Consider the following 24,560-nt stretch of genomic DNA (forward strand, 5'->3'; position numbering starts at 1 on the left):
ACAGGAACGATGGGTGTCGCCCACTCGCTCCAGTCCACCTTAGATAACACGCCTGCATTCTCCAGATTCTCCAGCTCTGCCTCGATGGCTGGGCGAATTGCATACAGTACCGGTCTTGCTTTGAAAAACTTGGGAATTGCATTCTCTTCTATTTTCATTGAGGCAGTTATGCCTTTAAGAGTTCCCAGTTCTTGTTGAAATACCTCTTTAGCGTTAGCTAAGATTTTTGACAATCGTCCAGGTGTGACGTCATCATCCTTTTTACCAGCCACCTGAATGGAGTGCCAGTCTAAACTTATCTTTCTGATCCATTCGCGTCCCAATAACGGTGGTCCACCATCTTGCAGTATGTACAGATACAATTTCTGTATATCCTTGCCATTGTATTTGACAGGCACCCTTATTTTCCCTCTGGGGTATATACTTTCTGCCCCGTATATGTCTTCAAGACAATGGATGTGTCTTTCAAGGGTATGTGTGAGAATAGCCGCTCGTAGTCTCGTCGATTCATGACGGTCAGGGCTGATCCTGTATCCAATTCCATTTTGACTTGGGACCCTGCTATCGGGAGGGTGACCCAAATGGTTCGGTGATCCTCTTTTGTGATTACGTTGTGAAGTTTGAGACAGCTTAGTCTCTTGTTCCCGGATTCACTATCGCTCTTCTGGTCTTCGGAACTACTGTCCGTCATCTTTTGTACTTTCCTGTACTGTTCCTTAGTGGCCTTTTTGTTGTCGTTAGTCTTCTTCCCTGACCTGCAAACTCATGCAATGCGTCCCATCTTTCCGCATTGCCTGCATATTTTGTCCTTGGACCAGCAGTCCTTCTGGTCATGGGTTGTTCTGCCGCAGCGATAACATTTTTCAAATCCCCGTGTCATTTCATGGGTGCCGTATTCCTGTGGCTTTTGCTGTATTTCTGCAGCTCCCCTTGCTGCTGCTTCGTACGATACTGCCACGCTGAAAGCCTTATCTAGCGTCAGCTCTTTCTCTGAGAGTAACCTCTTCTGGGTTCCTTCACTCAGGAGTCCACAGACAAATTTGTCCCGTAGGATATCTGCCAGTCCTGCTCCGAACTGGCAGTGCTTTGATAGCTTGTGTAGTTCCGTAAGGCAATCAGCATTGCTCTCATCTTTATGCTGATTTCTCTTGTGGAATTTAAATCTTTCTGCTATCAGCAGCGGTGTAGGATTTAGGTGTTCCTGTAGGATATCAACAATTTTGTTAAAACTCTTCGCCATCGGTTTGGCTGGAATGATCAGGTTCCGCAATAGGCCGTACGTTCTTGCGCCCATTAAGTTTAGTAGTACCGATGCCTTTTTCTCATCGGCTACTTCATTTGCCTTGCAATATACTTCGACTCTTTCCACATACGTGGTCCAGTCTTCTATTGCATTATCGAAGGCAGTGATATTGCCAGTCTTCGGCATCTTGGAGATCTAAGATGGCGCCTCCCGCGCTTTGCCTTCTTCCCCGATTGAACAAAATGGCGCCTCCCGCGCTTTGCCTTCTTCCCCGCTGGATTAAGATGGCGCCTCCCGCGCTTTCTGTCTTCTCCGCTGCTGCTAGCGCTGTTGCTGGCGTTTTTATGCCTTGATGGCGACGCCCTATGGTCTTCGCGCACTTCCCCCCCCCCCCCGCGCTGCTGCTAACGCCGCTCTCCGCGGTCCCCGTGGCAAACTGCAGCTCCTCGCGGCTTTCTGCGCTTCTAATTTCTTTTATTTCAATTACTGTTCCCGTCGTCAGAGCAAACCCTATGGGACACTTTCCTCCCTCTTCTCGGGTCTGTACGCTGCCCGGCTTCGTAGCACCGGCCACGCCCTGTGTGCTCCACCCTCTCTCTCTCCTCTTCCCGACAACGCTGCTCGGCCCCGTTGAAAAGCCACCCGATCGAGCTCTAGCCCGCTGCAGCCCAGGAAGGACCAGTGTACTACCTGCCACCAGCCCGATTAGCTGGAACACCATAGACAGGATAACCAAGCCCCGCTCTCGACAGCCTCTCCTGCAAATCTTCGAATTCGATGAATCAGCGGCGGTTGCCCACGGTCGACGCCCGTTTCTTCTGTTTGTTTTTTTTTTCTTTTCTTCCTTCTGGCCTTGACATCTAACAACTTCCCTTCAGGGATGGATCCCCATGAGGTGGTGCAGAACTGTAGGTAAGTTCGGATCTGTTCGTCGGCAGTGTTCGTCGGCAGTGTTACGTCCGTGTGTAATTGAGACACGGACTGCAGGAGTTGGTTATAACAGGTGTTTACTGAGTGGAGACAAAACTGGAACTACCACACAGGCTTATATACAGGGGTGGTCACTACTGGTACTGCAGTATACAGGGGCTGCAAAATATAGTTCCTTCTTCAAAGTACATACACTACAATAATCTCGTACACCTCTATCAAATCACCCCTCAACCTCCTTTGCTCTAATGAAAACAAATCCAGCTACTCCAACCTATCCTTGTACCTAAGGTCCTCCACTCCCACAGCCATTCTGGTAAATCTCCTCTGAACCCTCTCAAGGGCCTTCACATCCTTCCTAAAGTGTGGTGACCAGAACTGGACACAATACTCCAGTTGTGGCCCAACCAGCGCTTTATAAAGGTTGAGCATTACTTCTCTACTTTTGTACTCAATACCTCTATTTATGAAGCCCAAGATCCCATATGCTTTGTTAACCACTCTCTCACTATGTCCCGCCACCTTCAGGGACCTATGCACATTAACTCCCAGGTCCCTCTGTCCCTGCACACTCTTTAAAACTGTGCCATTAAGTGAATATTGCCTCTCCCTGTTCCTTCTGCCAAAATGCATCACCTCACACTTCTCTGTATTAAATTCCATCTGCCACTTGTCTGCCCATTCTGCTAGCCTTTTTATGTCCTGTTGCAGTTGATTGATATCATCATCACTGTTTGCCACACCCCCAAGTTTGGTGTCATCGGCAAATTTAGAAATTCAACTCTGTATTCCAATGTCCAGGTCATTTATATATATCAAAAAAAGCCCCAGCACTGACCCTAGGGGAACACCACTGTCCACCATCCTCTAGTCTGAAAAACAGCCATTTACCACAACTCGCTGTTTTCTATCCTTAAGCCAATTCCTTATCCAAGCTGCCACTGACCCACCTATTCCATGAGTCTCAATTTTGTTAACCAGCTTTCTATGTGGAACTTTGTCAAACACCTTCCTACAATCCATGTCGACAAATCCATTGCATTCCCTTCATCAATCCTCCCTGTTATTGCATCAAAAAATTCAATTAGATTAGTCAAACACGATCTGCCTTTTACAAACCGTGTTGGCTTTCCTTAATTAGCTTAAACCTCTCCAAATGCCCGTTCATTTTTTTCCTTGATTATTGTTTCTGAAACTTTACCTACCACTGATGTTAAACTGACCGGCCTGCAGTTTCTTTGATTTTCCTTACACCCTTTCTTGAACAATGGGGTCACATTTGCCACTTTGCAATCCTCAGGCACCTCCCCCAAATCTAGGGAAGATTGGAAAATTATGGCAAGCCCTTCTGTCTCCTTCCCCAATTCCCTTAGCAACCAGGGATGCAAGCCATCTGGTATTTGATTCAAACTCTCCACACTTCGGATTTCTCACCATCTCTCCTGACGGTGCTGGTAAAAGCAAAGCATACGGTTAACATCCCACACAATTGTATTAGAAGAGCCCCAGACCTGGGACCCCCTTGTACAGTCCCAGGGTTAGAATCCCCATGTACAGTCCCACGGTTGGAATCCCCATGTACAGTTCCAGGGTTGGAATCCCCATGTACAGTCCCAGGGTTGGGATCCCCATGTACAGTTCCAGGGTTGGAATCCCCATGTACAGTCCCAGTGTTAGAATCCCCATGTACAGTCCCAGGGTTGGAATCCCCATGTACAATCCCAGGGTTGGAATCCCCATGTACAGTCCCAGGGTTGGAATCCCCATGTACAGTCGCAGGGGTAGAATCCCCATGTACAGTCCTAGGTTTGGAATCCCCATGTACAGTCCCAGGGTTGGAATCCCCATGTACAGTCCCAGTGTTAGAATCCCCATGTACAGTCCCAGGGTTGGAATCCCCATGTACAGTCCCAGGGTTGGATTCCCCATGTACAGTCTCAGGGTTAGAATCCCCATGTACAGCCTCAGGGTTGGAATCCCCATGTACAGTCCCAGGGTTGGAATCCCCATGTACAGTCCCAGGGTTGGAATCCCCATGTACAGTCCCAGGGTCGGAATCCCCATGTACAGTCCCAGGGTTGGAATCCCTCAGCAACACCGAGTGCGGGTCTCAGGCCCCGAGTCAGAGCCGGCGGACGTGCGGCCAGGACCCCGGCACCATTAACCCCGGGTGCAGCCCCTCCCCAGACAAGAAACACAACAACTTGCATTTATACAGCAGAGGGAGCAATTCTGAGCCAGTTAGCATCAGGGTGGGTGGTGGATGTGGAACTCAGTCCCTGTCCTGTGTAGGGCTTTTTTGTTGCAACAGTTTGAGCTGGAGTGGAGAGGGGGGAGAAGCTGCTGGGTTTAACCCCCAGTACTTCTGAGCCCAGTGGGACCCAGCAATTTCCAATGTGGGACTGTGGAGGGAGGTGGATTCTAGGGGAGATTAAGTTGCTAAACAGACACTCTGTACAGTGTAAAAGATTATCGTTTTAGGAACAAGTATTTCTGTAGAGGCTTTCAATCCATTTTATAGATACAGATTTTTAAAATTCATTCGATGTTGGTGTCACTAGCAAGGCCAGCAGATATTGCCAGTCCCCAGTTGCCCGTTGAGAAGGTGATGCTGGGCCTCCTTCTTGAACCTCTGCAGTCCGTGTGGTGAAGAATGCTGTTAGGTGAGGAGCTCCAGGACTTTCACCCAGCGACAATGTAGGAACGGCAATATATGCCCAGGTCAGGATAGTGTGTGACTTGGAGGGGAACTGGGAGATGATGGTGTGCCCATGCACCTGCTGCCCTTGTCCTTCTAGGTGGTGGAGGTCGCGTGTTTGGGAGGTGCTGTCAAAGTTCTAGTCAAGTTACAGATGTATAAAGTCGCTCTCCTTCACCCCTCCCCCCACCTCGCTCTCTCTCCTCCCATAGAGACCAGAGTCTTGTGTAGGCCCAGACCGGGTGGCGGGTTCCCTTCCCTGAAGGACTTCAGAGAACCAGTTGGGTTTTTACGACAATCCGGCAGCTTTCATGTTCACTTTTTTCTAGTGCCGGCCCCACAAATTCCTAGATTCATTCAGCTCAATTTCACAACCTGCCTTTATGTTTTTGTGGGTTCTCTCTCACCCTCCCTTTTTCCTGTTTCAAATTCATTTTGCAGGGTGTTAGAAGGGGAGGATTTGCAGACGGGAAACTCAAACCAAACATCACGTCAAGATCTGACAGAGTCACTCGATTCATCAGGACCTTTGAACATGGAAGCAGAAAGCACCGTTCAGAGCGGGGAAAAACCGTACACGTGTTCTGTGTGTGGACGAGGCTTCATCCGATCCTCTGGCCTGTTGAGACACCAGCGCAGTCACACCGGGGAGTGGCCATTCACCTGCTCTGAGTGTGGGAAGGGATTCACTAATTCATCCAACCTGCTGACACACCAGCGAGTTCACACTGACGAGAGACCTTTTAAATGCCCGGACTGCGGGAAGTGCTACAAAAGTTCCGGGGAACTGACGCGCCATCAGCGTGTTCACACTGATGAGAGACCATTCAGGTGCTCTCACTGCGGGTCTGGGTTCAGGCGATCATCTCACCTCACTGTACACCAGCGAGTTCACACTGGGGAGAGGCCATTCACCTGCTCTGAGTGTGGGAAGGGATTCACTCAGTCATCCCACCTGCTGACACACCAGCGCACTCACACTGGGGAGAGACCATTCACCTGCTACGAGTGTGGGAAGGGATTCACTCAGTCATCCCACCTGCTGACACACCAGCGCACTCACACCGGGGAGAGGCCGTTCACCTGCTCTGAGTGTGGGAAAGGATTCACTCAGTCATCCGACCTTCTGAAACACCAGCGAGTTCACACTGGGGAGAGACCGTTCACCTGCACCGAGTGTGGGAAGGGATTCACTCGGTCATCCAACCTGCTGCAGCACTGGCGAGTTCACACTGAGGAGAGACCTTTTAAATGCCCGGACTGTGGGAAGTGCTTTAAAAGTTCCGGGGAACTGACGTCCCATCATCGTGTTCACACTGACGAGAGACCATTCAGGTGCTCTCGCTGCAGGGCTGGGTTCAGGCGATCATCTGAACTCACTGTACACCAGCGTACTCACACTGGGGAGAGGCTGTTCACCTGCTCCGAGTGTGGGAAGGGATTCACTCGGTCATCCACCCTGCTGACACACCAGCGTGTTCACACCGGGGAGAGGCCGTTCACCTGCTCCGTGTGTGGGAAGGGATTTACTCAGTCATCCGACCTTCTGAAACACCAGCGAGTTCACACTGGGGAGAGACAGTTCACCTGCTCCGAGTTTGGGAAGGGATTCACTCAGTCATCCGACCTTCTGAAACACCAGTGAGTTCACACCGGGCAGAGGCTGTTCACCTGCCCCGAGTGTGGGAAGGGATTCATTCAGTCATCCCACCTTACTGAACACCAGTGAGTTCACACTGGGGAGAAGCCATTCACCTGCTCCGTGTGTGGGAAGGGATTCACTCAGTCATCCAACCTGCTGAACCCACCCAGAGTCAGTACCTTCAGGGGAGGAGAAGGAGGGGAACCAGTGAGTGTAGAACTGAACCCAGCCAGAGTCAGCACCTTCAGGGGAGGAGAGGGAGGGTAACCAGTGAATGTGCAACTGAACCCAGCGAGAGTTGGTGGTGAAAACAGGTAGAGGAGGAAAAACTATCTTGAGACGTGCGATTTGTTTGGATTTTAACACAGAGAGGCGGGACAATGTGTGGGACGGGGATTTACAGCTTTGGAGGAACAAGAGAGGAAAGAATGTTCTTTAGAAACTAGAATTGTCTGTTCTGAATTTCTGTCCTATACTTACAATGATGAGTTTTGTAAACTCCTTTTACAGGGTATTAGAAGGGGAGGATTTGGGAAACTCAAACCAAACATCACGTCAAGATCTGACAGAGTCACTCGATTCATCAGGACCTGAATATCATCAGGCTTTGAATGTGGAAGGAGAAATGTTTGTCTGTTCTGTCTGTGGGAAAAGATTTCAAACATCAGTGTGACTGGAAAAGCACTGAGACACGCACACCCGAGTGAGAGTGTTCCAGTGCACTGACTGGAAAGAGCTTTAACCAGTTACACAGCCTGAAAAAACATCGCACCATTCACAGCGGGGAGAAACCGTACACGAATTCTGTGTGTGGACGAGGCTTCAACTGATCAGCCAACCTGGAGAGACACAAGGATACCCACACCATGCAGAAACCGGGGAAATGTGGGGATTGTGGGAAGGGATTCAGTTCCCTGTCTGAGCTGGAAATTCATTGGCGCAGTCACAAAGGGGACAGGCTGTTCATCTGCTCTGTGTGTGGGAAGGAATTCACTTGTTCATCCAACCTGCGGAAACACCAGCGAGTTCACACTGGGGAGAGACCACCTGTTCCGTGTGTGGAAAGGGATTCACTCGGTCATCCCACCTGCTGACACACCAGCGAGTTCACAAGTGACTGCAGAGGTTGGATTCTGCTGTTATTGCTGCTGTTAATCACATCCCGGACTGAACCATGTTCATTCTGGCAGCTGGGGTTTGTTTCTGCTGATGTTAATACACTCCAGCCCAGTTACAGGGGTTAATATTTTGGATATATGTCAAATAAATCAGCTTGCTTTAAACACATTGTTGTGGATTTTCGTCGTTCCCACCTGAGTGTTTAGCATCACCTGGCTGGAGCTCAGAAAGGACAATCTGGGGGGAGGATCGTACGGCGGGAACAGAACTACAGCCTGGACACAGTCCTTCAGGGCCACACTGAGAGGGGCAAACGGCACTTTGGTCTTTCTCGTCTCTCTTCACTGACAGCAATGTCCCCGTGCAGGTTAATCTTGAGGCCTGTAAGGAATGTGTCCCAGCTGCTCTCCCATGGGTCAGAGCTCCTGGGCATGGAACAGAAGGCTCCTTTACAACTCTGTTTAGAGTCAGGAAGAACAACAGTGAATGCTGGAAACGTGCTGTCAAATCAGAGATTGGTGTCAAACTGCGATCTGTTCCTGACTGAAAGTGAAACGGCAGGGTTAAGTTTCCAGTCTAAAAATGACTGGAAATTATTCTATGAAGGTTTAACGTGTTCATAGAATCATAGAATGGTTACAGCACAGAATGTGGCCATTCGGCCCATTGAGATCGTGCCGGCTCTCTGCAAGAGCACTTCAGCTAGTCCCACTCCCCCACCCTTCCCTCGTAGCCCTGCAAATTTTTGTCCTTCAGGTACTCATCCAATCCCCTTTTGAAAGCCACGATTGAATCTGCTTCCACCACCCTTTCAGGCAGTGCATTCCCGATCCTAACCACTCACTGCGTAAAAAGTTTTTCCCCATGTCACCTTTGGTTCTTCTGCCAATCACCTTAAATCTGTGTCCTCTGGTTCTCGACCCTCCCGCCAATGGTAACAGTTTCTCTCTATCTACTCTGTCTAGACCCCTCATGATTTTGAACACCTCCATCAAATCTCTCAATCTTCTCTGCTCCAGGAAGAACAACCCCAGCTTCTCCAGTCTATCCACATAACTGAAGTCCCTCATCCCTGGAATCATTCTCGTAAATCTTTCCTGCGCCTTCAGTAAGGCCTTCACATCCTTCCTAAAGTGTGGTGCCCAGAATTGGACACAGTTCTCCAGTTGGGGCCGAACCAGTGTTTCATCATCATTTCCACACTTTTGTACTCTATACCTCTATTTATTAAGTCCATGGTCCCGTAAGCCTTTTTAACTGCTTTCTCAGCCTGCCCTGCCACCTTCAAGGATTTGTGCACACATACCCCCAGGTCTCTCTGTTTGTGCACCCACTTTAGGATTGTACCATTTAGTTTACATGTCCTCTCCTCATTCTTTCCTCCAAAATGTATCATTTCACACTTTTCTGCATAAATTTCATCTGCCACGTGTCCGTCCATTTCACCAGCCTGTCTATGTCTTCCTGAAGTCTATCACTCTCCTCCTCACTGTTCACAATACTTCCAAGTTTTGTGTCATCTGCAAATTTGGTAATTGTGCTCTGTACACCCAAGTCGAAGCCATTAATATATATCAAGAAAAGCAGTGGTCCTAGAACTGACCCCTGGGGAACACCACTGTATACCTTCCTCCAGTCCGAAAAACAACCATTCAGCACCACTCTGTTTCCTATCACTTAGCCAATTTCGTATCCATGCTGCCTGTTCCTTTTATTCCATGGGCTTCAACTTTGCTGGCCAGTCTATTATGTGGCACTTTATCAAACGCCTTTTGGAAATCCATGTATACCACATCAACTGCATTGCCCTCATCAACCCTCTCTGTTACCTCATCAAAAAACTTGATCAAGTTGGTTAAAGACGATTTGCCTTTAACAAATCTGTGCTGGCTTTCCTTAATTAATCCACACCTATCCAAGTGACTATTAATTTTGTCCCTGATTACTGTTTCTAAAAGCTTCCCCACTACCGAAGTTAAACTGACTGGCCAGTAGTTGCTGGGTTTATCCTTACATGCTTTTTTGAACAATGGCATAACATTTGCAATTCTCCAGTCCTTTGGCACCACCCCTGTATCTATGGAGGAGGATTGGAATATTATGGCCAGTACCTCCCTCAATTCCCTCAGCATCCTAGGATGCATCCCATCCACTCCTGGTGATTTATCTACATTAGGTACAGCCAGCCTTGCTAATACCTCCTTTTTATCAATTTTTATCCCATCAAGTATCTCCACTAACTCCTCCTTTACTATGTCTATGGCAGCATCCTCTTCCTTGGTGAAGACAGATGCAAAGTACTCATTTAGTACCTCAGCCATACCCTCTGCCTCCATGCATAGGTCTCCTTTATGGTCCCTAATCGGCCCTACCCCTCCTCTTACTACCTGTTTACTATTTAAATGCCTGTAGAAGACTTTTGGATTAACTTTTATGTTGGCTGCCATTCTATTCTCATACCCTCTCTTTGCCCCTTATTTTCTTTTCACTTCTCCTCTGACCTTTCTATATTTAGCTTGATTCTCAGATGTATTTGCAACCTGACATCTGTCATACGCGCTCTTTCTCTGCTTCATCATATTCTCTATCTCTTTCGTCATTCAGGGAGCCCTGACTTTAGTTGCCCTGCCTTTCCCCCTTGTGGGAATGTACCTCAACTCTACCTGAACTATTCCCTCTTTAAAGGCAGCCCATTGTCCCATTACAGTTTTGCTGCAAATCTTTGATTCCAGTTTACCCGGGCCAGATCCGTTCTCATCCCACTGAAATTGGCCTTCCCTCAGTTAAACATTTTTACTCTAGATTGCTCCCTATCCTTTTCCATAGATAATCTAAACCTTATGATACTATGATCACTGTTCCCTCAATGTTCACCTACTGACACTTGCTCCACTCGACCCATCTCATTCCCCAGAACCAGATCCAGCAATGCCTCCTCCCTCATTGGGCCAGAAACGTACTGATCAAGAAAGTTCTCCTGAACACACTTCAGAAATTCTTCCCCTTCTCTGCCCTTAACACTATTACTATCCCAGTCTATATTAGGATAGTTGAAGTCCCCCATTATCACTACTCTATAGTTCTTGCACCTCTCTGTAATTTCTCTGCAAATTTGCTCCTCTATATCTTTCCCACTATTTGGTGGTCTATAGAATACACCTAGTAGTGTAATGGTACCTCTATTATTTCTTAACTCTAGTCATATAGATTCTGTCCTTGACCCCTCCAGGACATCCTCCCTCTCCAGCACTGTAACATTCTCCTTGACCAATACTGCCACACCACCTCCTATCTTTCCTGAACACTTTATAACCAGGAATATTTAATACCCAATCCTGCCCTTTTGAGCCAGGTCTCAGTTATTGCCACAACATCATATTCCCATGTGACTATTTGTGCCTGCAGCACACTGACCTTGTTTACTACACTTCGTGCGTTCACATACATACACTGCAAACCCATCTTAGACCATCCTGTATTCTCTCTTAGTTTGACCCCACCTAATACCTTACTATTTATTACTTTAGTGCTCTCTGCCTCTCCCAATCCTTTGAGCACTTTATTTCCCCTTTCTAATATTACATCTTGGTGCCCATCCCCCTGCCAACTTAGTTTAAACCCCCCCCAACAGCACTAGCAAACCTTCCTGCGAGGATATTGGTACCGGCTCTGCTGAGGTGCGACCCATCCGGCCTGTACAGGTCCCACCTCCCCAGAACCGGCCCCAATTCCCCAGGAATCTGAAGCCCTCCCTCCTGCACCATCTCTCCAGCCACACATTAATTTGCTCTATCCTCCTATTTCTATACTCACTCGCGCGTGGCACCGGGAGTAATCCAGAGATTACTACCTTTGAGGTCCTGCTTTTTAATCTCTGTCCCAGCTCCCTAAAATCTGTCTGCAGGACCTCATCCCTCTTTCTACCTATGTTGTTGGTACCGATATGGACAACGACCTCTGGCTGTTCACACACCCCCCTCAGAGTGTCCTGCAGCCACTCAGTGACATCTTTAACCCTGGCAGCAGGGAGGCAACATACCATCCTGGAGTCAGGTCTGCAGCTGCAGAAACGCCTGTCTGCTCCCCTAACTATTGATTCCCCTACCACTATTGCTTTCCCTGTCTTCCTCCTCCACCCCTGTGCAGCTGAGCCACCCATGGTGCCATGGACTTGGCTCTGGCTGTACTCCCCAGAGGAACCATCACCCTCACCAGTACTCAGCACAGAATTCTGGTTGGAGAGCGAGATGCACTCCGGGGACTCCTGCACTACCTGCCTGGTCCTCCTCTTCTGTCTGGCAGTCACCCATTCCCTCTCTGCCTGCGCACTCATTAGCTGCGGGGTGACCACCTCCTGAAACATGCTATCCACGTAGCTCTCAGCGTCGCGGATGCACCACAGTGACACCAGCTGCTGCTCAAGCTCCGAAACCCGGAGCTCGAGCTCCTCCAGCTGACGACACCTCCTGCACATGTGGTTGTCCAGGACACGGGAGGCGTCCTGTAGTTCCCACAATTTTTTTTTATTCTTTCATGAGATCTGGGCATCGCTGGCAAGGCCAGCATTTAATGCCCACCCCTAGTTGCCCTTCAGAAGGTGGTGGTGAGCCGCCTTCTTGAACTGCTGCAGTCCGTGTGGTGAAGGTACTCCCACAGTGCTGTTAGGGAGGGAGTTCCAGGATTTTGACCCAGCGACGATGAAGGATCGGTGATATACGTCTAACTCAGGATGGTGTGTGACTTGGAGGGGAACTTGGAGGTGGTGGTGATCCCAAGCATCTGCTGCCCTCGTCCTTCTAGTTGGAAGAGGTCGCGGGTTTGGGAGGTGCTGCCGAAGAAGCCTTGGCAAGTTGCTGCAGTGCATCTTGTAGATGGTACACACTCCAGCCATGGTACACCAGTGGTGAAGGGAGTGAATGTTTAAGGTGGTGGATGGGGTGCCAGTCAAGCGGGCTGCTTTGTCCTGGATGGTTTCAAGCTTTTTGAGTGTTGTTTGAGCTGCACTCATCCAGGCAAGTGGAGAGTATTCCATCACACTCCTGACTTGTGCCTTGTAGATGGTGGAAAGGCACAGGATGTGCATCCGCTGGACCCAGTTGCCCTGCTGTGCCTTTAATTATTTGACTATTAACTAACTTTTGTTTTTAAGTAACTTAACAGAAATAAACTTGAAACTTAAAAACAATCCCTCCCCAATCTGCTCCTTCCCTTGTGCTGAGGTCACATACCTCGCTCCCTGACACTGGCGCTCCCTCCAGGCTCTTGGGCCTGTCTTTATCTGCGGCCGCTCCTTTCACTGTCCCACAGCTCTACTCTTGTGCCTATTAACTTGGGTTCTGTAGCTCCACTCCTCCTTTTCACTCAGACATCTCCACCGCCTTCTTCCTCTCCACCAATTTCTGCGCCCACTCTGCTTCTGAATCACTGCGTTTGCGAATCTCCCGGCTCTGTCTCCAAGCTCTGTGCTCAAGCTCAGTATTTGAAACAATGATCTCGATGCAGGAAATAGTGCACGGTATGTTAGGTCCATGAGATTAAATTAAGGACACCATCACAATCAGCAAAGACAATGACAAAGATCAGAACATTCCAAAGGCTGTCACATGCAGGACCTGTGGAGGAGTTGTACTAACCGGATCCAAGAAGTGTTAAACCATGCACACAATAACTGATTTCAAATCTGAAGCAAGAGAGTTCTTTCAAGGGTTGGTTGAAAGGAATTTCAGATGAGTATAAAGTGAGACACTGTAGTTCAGTCTATGACACCCACAAGCCATGTAGTCAAACGGAACCAGCTTGGGGTTAGATGTGGTAGGTGGTGAACTAGGTGAGAAGTGATATAATCAAGAGTAAGAAAAGCCCCAAAATGGAACAGTGGGTAACAGAACATCAATTAGTCTCCTCTGGTCAAGGAGAAATCAAATATTCAATACACTGTGTTTGAAACAAAGCTGCTTTATTCAATATTTATACAGAATAGTAATCTCCAGCCCATGTATAGGGGTTATCAGCAAAAACACACTCTGATTGTGTACTAGAGACGGAAGTAGTACCATATTAGACAGAAGCAGACTAAGGAAGACTACGAAAAATTCAAAAATGTGTTTAGAATGCATGTACGTAAATGCACAAAGTGTGATCAATAAGGTTGGTGAGCTACAAGCACAATTAGCGATGCGGCAATAAAGAAATGTGGCTTAAAAACGGTGAGGACTGGGCACTTAATATTCAAGGGTACAAGGTGTTCAGAAAACATAGGTCTTATGTTCATTAATAAATAGACATTCTTATGAACACAGCTAGCTTTTGCTAGTTACTTTATTGAGCCCATGTGGACTAGGTACAGTACCTGTGGAGGCTTCCATCTTGACTGCTGCCTTGTGGGTAGCCTAGTGTCTCATGGGTAATGTAGTCTTAATATATATACAGCTGGGTAGTGTAGTCTTATACACAGCTCTACGGCTCCACCTAGTGTCCACTATAGAATGACATGTTGTTGATCATTACATCCCCCTTTCTTTGAGGTTTAACAAAATCAATATCAATCAACTTTCAAGAAAACAATAAAGATAATATCAGTAACACTTTTGTTAGTGCTCTATAAACATAAACATTTTCAAAACAGTCAACACATTTTCAAAGCTTTACATTGTACTTAAAGATTAAGTCTATCAGGCTCTTTTACTTCACGTGTGGATCTTCTCAACACGAGTAAGTCTGATGGGACTTCATGAGATTGTTCTGGCGGTGAATGACAAGATGCAGTTGCGGCATTGTCATCAATCTGGTCTTGAATAGTCTCTTGTGTTTTTAGGAGGGAACGGCGGTTCCTCCTGAGAATATGTCCTTCCTCAGTTCTAACAGTGTATGACCTTGGTCCTACTTCCTCAAGAACTGTAGCATTCCTGTTCCATGCATTTGGATCCTCAATCCTGACAACATCATCCCTTGTCAATGGTTTTAGAGCTTTGAATGACTTGTCATCGTATGATTTCTGTTTCAGCTTTAACAGTTGAATTCTCTGTCTCAGTTCCTCACTTTGCTGTTCTTTTGCACAGCAGGGTAGCGTGGTGCGCAACTTGCGACCCATTAGTAGTTCAGCAGGTGAAGAACCACAGTCTAAAGGTGAGGCTCGGTAGCTCAGTAGGGCGAGATAAGGATCAGACTTGCTTTCTGTCGCTTTCTTCAGTAGCTGCTTGAGAACTTGAACACCTTTCTCTGCCTTACCATTTGACTGAGCATACAAAGGACTGGATGTGATGTGCTGAAAGTCATAATGTGCTGCAAACTGTTGCCACTCCTTACAGTTGAAGCACGGACCACTGTCGCTAACGGCAATCCTGGGAATTCCATGTCTGGCGAAGATGGATTTCACATGCATTATGACACTGCTTGCTGTGGTGCTTGAGAGCAGCGCCATCTCAGGATAGTTAGAATAGTAGTCAATCACTATTAGATAATCTATACCATTTAAATGAAAAAGGTCCATACCAACCTTTTGCCATGCTGCTGTTGGTATGTCAGCTACTATCATTGGTTCCTTTGCTTGTTTGTTTTGGTGTTTCTGACATGTCTCACATTTGCCTATCATGTTCTCAATGTCCTTATTTATGCCAGGCCAATAAACAGTGTCCCTTGCTCTCCTTTTGCATTTTTAAATTCCGAGGTGTCCCTCATGAATCCTTTGAGCATGTCTTGATGTAGAGCCTGTGGAATGACTATTCTGTTCTGTTTTAGTAATAGTCCACTTGCGACATTCAATTCTGACCTTATGTGAAAATATTTTGGACAGGAACCTTTTGGCCAACCATGATGAATGTTCTCTATTACTGTTTGTAATACTGTATCTTTTACTGTTTCTTCTGCTATTTGCTTTGATTTTGTGACTGACACGGGCAGCGCAGCAGTGACCATACTCACATGAACATCCACGTCTTCTTCAGTAGAGCTCACATGACTCATTGTGGGTGCTCGGGATAGTGCATCTGCTAACACTATGTATTTGCCTGGTGTGTAGATCAGTTCAAAGTCATATATTTGCAGCTTCATCATGAGTCGTTGAATTCTTGGAGACATCTCATTCAGGTTTTTTTTTATGATGGCAACCAGAGGGCTGTGATCTGTCTCAACTGTGAAGGTGGGAAGTCCATATATGTAGCCATGAAACTTTTCTAGTCCAACTACCAAGCCTAGACATTCCTTTTCAATCTGGGCGTATCGACACTCAGTATCAGTCATAGACCTGGAGGCATAGGCAACAGGCTTCCAATCTTCATCCTCTGCTTGAAGCAAGACCACACCTAAGCCATCTTTTGATGCATCCGTTGACACTTTGATTCTTTTTGTTGGGTCAAAGAAGATGAGTACAGGTGTGGTTGTCAGCACTGTTTTGAGGTTTATCCACTCTTGTTCATGTCTTTCTGTCCATGCGAACTCATTTGTTTTATGTCGCAGGTCTCGCAGACAGGCTGTCTTGGCTGACAAGTTAGGAATGAACTTTCCAATGAAGTTTATCATCCCCATGATGCGTAGCACTCCTTTTTTGTCAGTGGGTCGGAGCATTTTGAGTATGGCGTTTACTTTTTCCATATCTGGCTCTATTCCTTTACCAGATAGATTATCTCCTAGGAAACTGACTTCCTGGACGTCAAACTGACACTTGGCTTTGTTGAGCTTCAGTCCATTCCGGTGTATGCTCTGTGTTCTTTGTGTTCATTGTGTTCTTTCAGTGTGGAGCCCCAGATGATGATGTCATCAGCATAGACCCGAACTCCTTCCAGACCTTCAATTATGTGTTCCATTGCTCTATGAAAGATTTCAGATGCAGATATTATCCCGAAAGGCATTCTGAGCAAACAATACCTGCCAAATGGTGTGTTGAAGGTACAGTATTTGTTGCTCTCTTCATCCAGTTTTAGTTGCCAAAATCCTTGTGAGGCATCGAGCTTTGTAAAGTATCTGGCACCTGACATTTCACTGGTGATTTCTTCTCGCTTGGGAATCTGGTAGTGTTCACGTTTTATGTTTGCATTTTAAGTCCTTTGGATCCATGCATATTCTTAGATCATTGTTCTTTTTCTTTACACATACCGTGGAGTTAACCCAGTCTGTTGGCTCTTTGACTTTCCTGATGACTCCTAGTGTGGTTATTCTGTCCAGTTCATTCTTGAGCCGGTCACACAGAGGTGCTGGAACTCTTCGTGGAGCATGTACCACTGGCTGAGCATCCTGCTTTAGCTGGATCTTGTAAGTGAATGGTAGAACTCCAAATCCTTTGAACACATCCTGGAAATTATTCACTACAGAATCCACCGAGTCATCTGGTCTGCTTATGGCACAGTTTACACGGTAGACTCTTTTGACCAGTTCTAAGTCCTCACAAGCTTTGTCACCCAATAGTGAATCAAGCCTTTCAGCCACAACAGAAAACATGAGATGATGCACTTTGTCTTTGACTGTCACTTTAAGTCTGCATACACCTAAGCTATCTATTTTCTGTCCATTATAGTCCTTCAGTAGTCCTGACTTTTTCTGTATTTTTGGCTTTTCTTTCATATTGTTAATGTCACTCATACTGATTAAGTTTGCTTTTGCCCCAGTGTCTAGTTTCAAGGTAACTAATGCTCCATTTACCTGCAGTGGGATCATCCATTTGTCCTCTTTTACTGCATTAACTTTATGTTCAGCATTGTCCATTTCTGAGGGCTGCACATTTTCTGTATCCTTTTTGATATTGTCACATGACACCATTCCTACATAAAATGTCTCACTTAAATCAGTGCCCTCAATTACATTAACTCGTTGCCCTTTCTTAGTTTGTAATTTTGAAAAGCATTGTTTGGCAAAGTGATTCTTTCCATTACACTTTGTGCACATTTTTCCAAACGCTGGGCATTGTCTTAACTGGTGTTTGTAACCACAGCATTTACAATTAAAAATGTCATCCTCCGATTGCTTTTCATTTCTGTTCTGCCCATGTTTCTTCCCCTTATAGGACACAGCACCGACAGCAGCATTATCATTCATTACAATTGCATCATTATTGATTTCACTGAAAGTCTTCGCGTGCTTTCGAGCTAGCTCGCTGGCTTGGCATATTTTCACTGCATTTTCCAAATTTAGTTCGGTTTCTCTCAACAGACATTCCCTGACTTTTTTATCATGAATACCAAACACAATCTGGTCACGAATCATGGATGATTTCAGCTCAGAGAAATTACATGTCTGTGCTTTCAGTTTCAGATCAGTTATAAAGCTATCAAAAGTCTCATTTTGTTGCTGTGTCTGAGAATGGAAGATGTGTCTTTCACAAGTCTCATTCTTTTTGGGAGAGCAATGTGCATCAAATTTTTTTAGCACATCTTCTAATTTTTCTCTGTTCTCATCTGGATTAAATACAAATGAATTAAATACCTCTATCGCCTGTGGGCCTGCAACCGTAAGCAGCAACGCTATCTTCCTTGCATCTGGCTTCGTACCAAATCCGATGGCTGCAATGTAGAGTTCGAATTGTTGCTTAAAAGTCTGCCAATTGTCGTCGATTTTTTCTGTGAGTTTCAAACGCTCTAGTGGCTTCAAATTCTCCATGTCGCTTTTCACAATTTTCAGCAGATCTTCACCACCCTGGTACCATCTTATGTTCATTAATAAATAGACATTCTTATTATGAACACAGCTAGCTTTTGCTAGTTACTTTATTGAGCCCATGTGGACTAGGTACAGTCTCTGTGGAGGCTTCCATCTTGACTGCTGCCTTGTGGGTAGCCTAGTGTCTCATGGGTAATGTAGTCTTAATATATATACAGCTGGGTAGTGTAGTCTTGTATACAGCTCTACACAGCTCTACGGCTCCACCTAGTGTCCACTATAGAATGACATGCTATTGATCATTACAATAGGGAAGGAAAAAAGGGAGGTGGGGTGTCAGTGCTGATTAAGGAAGACATTGTAGTGTTGGAAAGGGAGGATGTTCTTGAAGGGACAAGGACAGAATCCATTTGGTTAGAGTTGAGGAGCAAAAGGGGTATGATCACACTATTGGGGGTATTCTATAGGCCTCCAAATAGTGAGAGGGAGGTAGAGGAGTAAATCTGCAGGGAAATCGCAGAGATATGCAAGAGCTATAAAGTGGTGATATTGGGGGACTTTACTTACCCAAATATTCAGAAATCACAGAAATCACAGAAAACCCACAATGCAGATAGAGGCCATTTCGGCCCATCGAGCCTGCACCGACACATATCCCACCCGATCCCCGTAACCCCTACACCAACACATATCCCACCCGATCCCCGTAACCCCTACACCAACACATATCCCACCCTATCCCCGTAACCCCACGTATTTAATCCCCCTAACACTAAGGGTCAATTTATCATAGCCAATCAACCTAACCCGCACATCTTTGGACTGTGGGAGGAAACCGGAGCACCCGGAGGAAACCCACGCAAACACGGGGAGATTGTGCAAACTCCACACAGACAGTCGCCCGAGGCTGGATTCGAACCCAGGTCCCTGGCGCTGTGAGGCAACAGTGCTAACCACTATGTCACCGTGCTGGGATAATGCCAGGGCAAAGGGAAAGGAGGGGTAGGAATTTCTGAACTATGTTCAGGAGAATTTCCTTGAACAGTATGTTCTTGGCCCAACTAGGAAGGAGACATTGCTGGATCTGGTGCTGGGGAATGCGGCGGGCCAGGTCGACCAACTGTCTGTGGGAGAACACTTGGATATGAGTGATCATCGTATCATAAGATTTAGATTAGCAATGGAGAGGAGCAAGGAACAATCTAGAGTGGAACTTCTAAACTGGAATAGGGCTAACTTCAATGGGATGTAAAAGGATCTAGCCAGGGTAAAATGGAACATAAGACTGACAGGAAAAACTAACGGAACAATGGGTGATCTTTAAGGAGGAGATGTTCCAAGTACAATTTCAAAACGCACATCATTATAAAATACATTTCCTGATTCAATTACTTCTAGTCCATATAATCAATTTAAATTTCACAATTTATGCTCAGACTTTGTGATTTTACAAAGAAGACAAAAGTAACAATTGCGTTGGGATGCGAGTCATTTATCTTCCCCTTCGAGCAATGTGTCTTGGAAAATAGGATTAGACAGAATCTACGGCACAGAAATACACCGTTCGGCCCAACCAGTCCATGTTGGTGTTTATGCTCCACTCAAGTCTCCTCCCATCTTTCCTCATCTAACTCTATCAGCATAACCCTCTATTCACTTCTCCCTCATATGCTTGTCTAGCCTCCCCTTAAATGCATCGATACTATTCGCTTCAACCATTCCCTGTGGTAGCGAGTTCCACATTCTCCCCACTCTCTGGGTAAAAAGTTTCTCCTGAATTCCCTATTTGATTTCTTGGTGACTATCTTATATTGATGGCCTCTAGTTATGCTCTTCCCCACAAGTGGAAACACTCTCTCTGTATCTACTCTATCAAAACATTTCATAATTTTGAAGACCTCTATTAGGTCACCACTCAGCCTTCTTTTTTCAAGAGAAAAGAGACCCAGCCTGTCCATCCTTTCCTGATAGGTATACCCTCCCATTTCTGGTATCATCCTTGTAAATCTTCTCTACACTCTCTCCAGTGCCTCTATATCCTTTTTATAATATGATGACCAGAATTTAACGCAGTGCTCCAAGTATGGTCTAACCAAGGTTCGATACAAGTTTAGCATAACTTCACTACTTTTCCATTCTATAACAATTCAATTCTATAACAATCGATCCCAATAATTTAACCCAATAGGTTAAAGTCTTATGTCCAATTTTGTCAGCACGCTGCGACATTCGATGTCTGCAGATAACGGGAGATAAATTCTTAAAACTGCTGGATCTCTTGCTCTGCCATCAACCTCTTATCAAACTGGAGCTGGCATTGCCTAATATGGTCGTCTCTGGCTACTGCACAGTCCAGAGACACAAGTCTGCATTTTCTTCAACACACATCAACAACATTAGAAGCAGGTAAAAACACTGTGGCCTTCCTGGGGCAGCACAAACCACTAGTCTCCAGACTTTTCTTATCCCAACATCATATTTCTGATCGAAACATTCTATGATGAAAATATCCAAGGCCAGTTGGTTACAAACACCAGCTGTTGCTCAGTGAAACCTCTCTCTCTCTCTAATGATACCAACCACATTTTCCCCAATATCCAATGAACTAAACATGAACACCTTTCAGAAGCTGAATTAACTGAGGTCCATTTGCCAACACCCCTCTCATCTTCCATTCACTTCAATTGAAAGGAAACCAACAGATTGGACCAGTCAGGATTTGAAAGATATTTACAACAGATTCTAGATGTTCTTAGAGTTGGGATCTTTCTCTATTCTGTCCACTCGAGGAGTTAGATAACAGACTTTCTCCTGTGAATATAGAGCTGGGGCATTGGGCCGTGATGTGTTCACTTGTTCATCTTGTTGACTCTAAATCTTTGCCAATTCTTTGATGTGATCTGTTTACTTCTACATATTTTTTTAAATACACTTGCTGAGTGGATTAAAATTTAAATTGAAAGCAGGTTTGCAGGCGTGATGCTCTATTCACACATCGAAGGTAAGGGAGATGCTGTGGAACACACGCTAAGTCCAGTAGCTGAAAGTGATTAACAGTTTTGTGTTTACTGATCCCGAGCGTGTTACCGAGACCTTCCCTGGATACGAAGGCTAGGAGAGGCATGCTGGAAGGTATGGGGAGCTGGGACTTGTCCATGGGAGTATCTGACAGTATGAGAACTGAAATAATCTCGAGTTAGAAAGGAGAAAAGGCCCAAAAATGGAGCAGTCAGTAACAGGACATCAATTAGTTTCCTCTTATCTTGGAGACATCAAATATCAACACATTTAATATTTGAAATATCAAAATATTAAACACCAGCCCAGTTATAGGGGTTATTAACATCAGCAGAAACAAACTCCAACTGTCAGAATGAATACAATTCAGTCCATGATAGGATTAACAGCAGCAATAGCAGCAGAATCCAACCCCTGCAGTCACTTGTGAACTCGGTGTGTCAGCAGGTGGGATGACTGAGTGAATCCCTTCCCACATTCGGAGCAGGTGAATGGCCACTCTCCGGTGTGCACTCCCTGGTGAATTAGAAGGTTGGATGACCGAGTGAACCCCTTCCCACATTTGGAGAAGGTCAACGGCTTCTCCCCAGTGTGAACACGCTTGTGTGTCAGCAGGGTGGATGGCTGAGTGAATCCCTTCCCACACATGGAGCAGGTGAATGCCCTCTCCCCAGTGTGAACTCGCTGGTATCTCAGCAGGCTGGATGGCAGAGTGAATCCCTTGCCACAATCAGAGCAGGTTAAGGGCCTCTCCCCAGTGTGAACTCGCTGGTGTATCAGCAGGCTGGATGACTGAGGGAATCCCTTACCACACTCAGAGCAGATGAATGGTTTCTCCCCAGTGTGAACTCGCTGGTGTTTGAGCAGGTGAGAGGACTCAATGAATTCTTTACCACACTCAGAGGAGGTGAATGACCTCTCCCTTGTATGAAGTTGCTGGTGTCTCAGCAAGCTGGATGATGAACGGAACCCCTTCCCACACATGGAGCAGGTGAACGGCCTCTCCCCAGTGTGAGCTCGCTGGTGTGTCAGCAGTGTGGATGACTGAGTGAATCCCTTCCCACACATGGAGCAGGTGAATGGTCTCTCCCCAGTGTGACAGCTCCGATGAATTTCCAGCTAAGACACGGAACTGAATCCCTTCCCACAGTCCCCACATTTCCACGGTTTCTCTGTGGTGCGGGTGTCCTTGTGTTTCTCCAGGTTGGACGATCAGTTGAAGCCTCGTCCACACACACAACACGTGTATGGTTTCTTCCCGTTGTGAATGGTGCAATGTTTTTTCAGGCTGTGTAGCTGGTTAAAGCTCTTTCCAGTCAGTGCACTGGAACACTCTCACTCGGGCATGTGTGTCTCGGTGCTTTTCCAGCCACACTGATGTTTGAAATCTTTTCCCACAGACAGAAGAGGCAAACATTTCTCCTTCTCATTCAAAGGCTGATGATATTCAGGTCCTGATGAATCAAGTGACTCTGTCAGATCTTGACATGATGTTTGGTTTGAGTTTCCCATCTGCAAATCCTCCCCTTCTAATACCCTGTAAAAGGAGTTTACAAAACTCATCACTCTAAGTACAGGACAGAAATTTAGAAGACAATTCTAGATTCCAGGGAACATTCTTCCCTCTCTTGCTCCTCCAAAGCTGTAAATCCTCATCCCACACTCCCTGAGCTGAAATCCATACTCACCGCACATCTCGAGACAGTTTGTCCTCTGCTCCCAGTTTTCTCCACCAACTCTGGATGGGTTCGTTCTGCACTCACTTGTTCCCTGAAGCCCGCACCTTTGGTTCCATAACAAAGATGGCCACACATGTGCTCTAATGCTCCAGGAACAGGAAGTAAGATGGCGGCGCACAAACCCTCAGCTTTCCATTACAAAGATGGCGGCCCTTAACCTGGGCCTGTTCCCGATAAAAAGCCCTGGAGCTGCAATCGCGGAAGCTGTAGGTTCTCATTCGAGGCTTGCGGCCTACACCAGGTGTTTATGAAGCTCACCCGTCGGGTACGTTATATCCCTGCGCCCCGCTGATTCGTAATCGGTGGAAAACCGCCTCTCCGACCTTTCTACGCTTGTCGCACTCACCTGCCTCTGATCACGGTGACACTACGCATGCTCCAAATACAGGCGGGCACTGCGCTTGCGCACTGGGCTCCTCCAGTGTGAATAGGGTTTTTGAAGGGCTTCCACCCGAAACGTCAACTCAAATTTCTCTCCACGGATGTTGCCTGACCTGCTGAGTTTTTCCAGCATTTTCTGTTGTTATTTTGAATAGGGCACCTGCTCCCCCGCGGGGCATGCTGGGGAAGAGCCCCGCCATTGAAAGCCCCAATAAGTGAATGGAGAATGAGTTTCTGTGATCCGAATGAAAGAGAATTCATCGATAATTCACACAGAAACCCAAGTGCACGGGCACTCTGCCATGGTTCAGTCCTGGATGTGATTAATAACAGAATCCAAACCCCTGCAGTCACAAGTGAACTCACTGGAGTCTCACCAGGTGGGGTGAATTTCTTCCCACACACAGGATATTGAAAAGCGTCTCTCCGGTATCAATGCGCTGATCATGCATCAGCTGCTTTTAACTTTGAAAGCTTTTCTCGCAGTCAGAGTATTTACAGCAACTGTTCTCAATGTGGACACTTTGGAGTATCAACAGTTGGAACCTTCGAGTGAATCCCTTCCCACACGTGAGGTATCTAAACAGTCTCTCTCCGGTGTGACTGTGCTGGTGTGCCAGTAAATGCGATGGTCATAACAAAATGAGAAATAGGAGCAGGAGTAGGCCATACGGTCCCTCAAGCCAGCTCCACCATTCAATAAGATCATGGCTGATCATCGACCTCAACTCCACTTTCTCACCCGATCTCCATATCGCTTGAATCCCCTAGAGTCCAAAAATCTATCTATCTCATAAGAACATAAGAACATAAGAAATAGGAGCAGGAGTAGGCCAATCGGCCCCTCGAGCCTGCTCCGCCATTCAATAAGATCATGGCTGATCTGATCCTAACCGCCAATCCGCTATCACAGAACCATCTCCTGAATCTAACAGAATTAGACACATGAAATAGGAGCAAGATCAGGCTACACGGCCCCTGGGCCCACTCCGCTACCCACAGGGCCATGACCGATCCGAACCTAGACTCATGTCCAAATTCCTGCCTGCTCCCCGTAACCCTAAATTCCCTTTCCTTCTAGGAAACTGTCCATTTCTGTTTTAAATTTATGCAATGATGTAGCTTCTACAGCTTTTTGGGGCAGCATATTCCATGGACCTACCACCCTCTGAGTGAAGTAGTTCCTCCTCATCTCAGTTTTGA

General features: G+C 46.5%; 2 protein-coding genes across 2 annotated transcripts in view; one reads left to right on the forward strand and one right to left on the reverse strand.

Annotated features, from left to right (window-relative positions):
• The window catches only part of LOC147119778 (uncharacterized), a 45,275-nt gene extending 22,899 nt beyond the window's left edge, over positions 1-22,376 (reverse strand). Inside the window, exon 1 of the mRNA XM_085985256.1 lies at positions 21,670-22,376. Within this exon, the coding sequence (XP_085841382.1) occupies positions 21,670-22,305 (636 nt within the window). The 5' untranslated portion in view covers positions 22,306-22,376. The remainder of the gene's footprint in view (positions 1-21,669) is intronic.
• LOC147119779 (uncharacterized) lies at positions 5,399-6,644 on the forward strand. The gene has a single exon (XM_085985254.1). It carries the CDS (start codon positions 5,407-5,409, stop codon positions 6,514-6,516), a length of 1,110 nt encoding a protein of 369 aa, XP_085841380.1. The 5' UTR covers positions 5,399-5,406; the 3' UTR covers positions 6,517-6,644.
• Positions 22,377-24,560: the final 2,184 nt, after the last annotated feature.

This window comes from Somniosus microcephalus, chromosome 4, assembly GCF_052327205.1.
Source record: "Somniosus microcephalus isolate GS21.2 chromosome 4, FLI_Smic_1.0, whole genome shotgun sequence".
Lineage (NCBI taxonomy): Eukaryota > Metazoa > Chordata > Chondrichthyes > Squaliformes > Somniosidae > Somniosus > Somniosus microcephalus.

Coding starts and splice junctions, on each gene's coding strand:
- LOC147119779 (XM_085985254.1), top strand. CDS start 5,407: ATGGAAGCAGAAAGCACCGTTCAGAGCGGGGAAAAACCGTACACGTGT.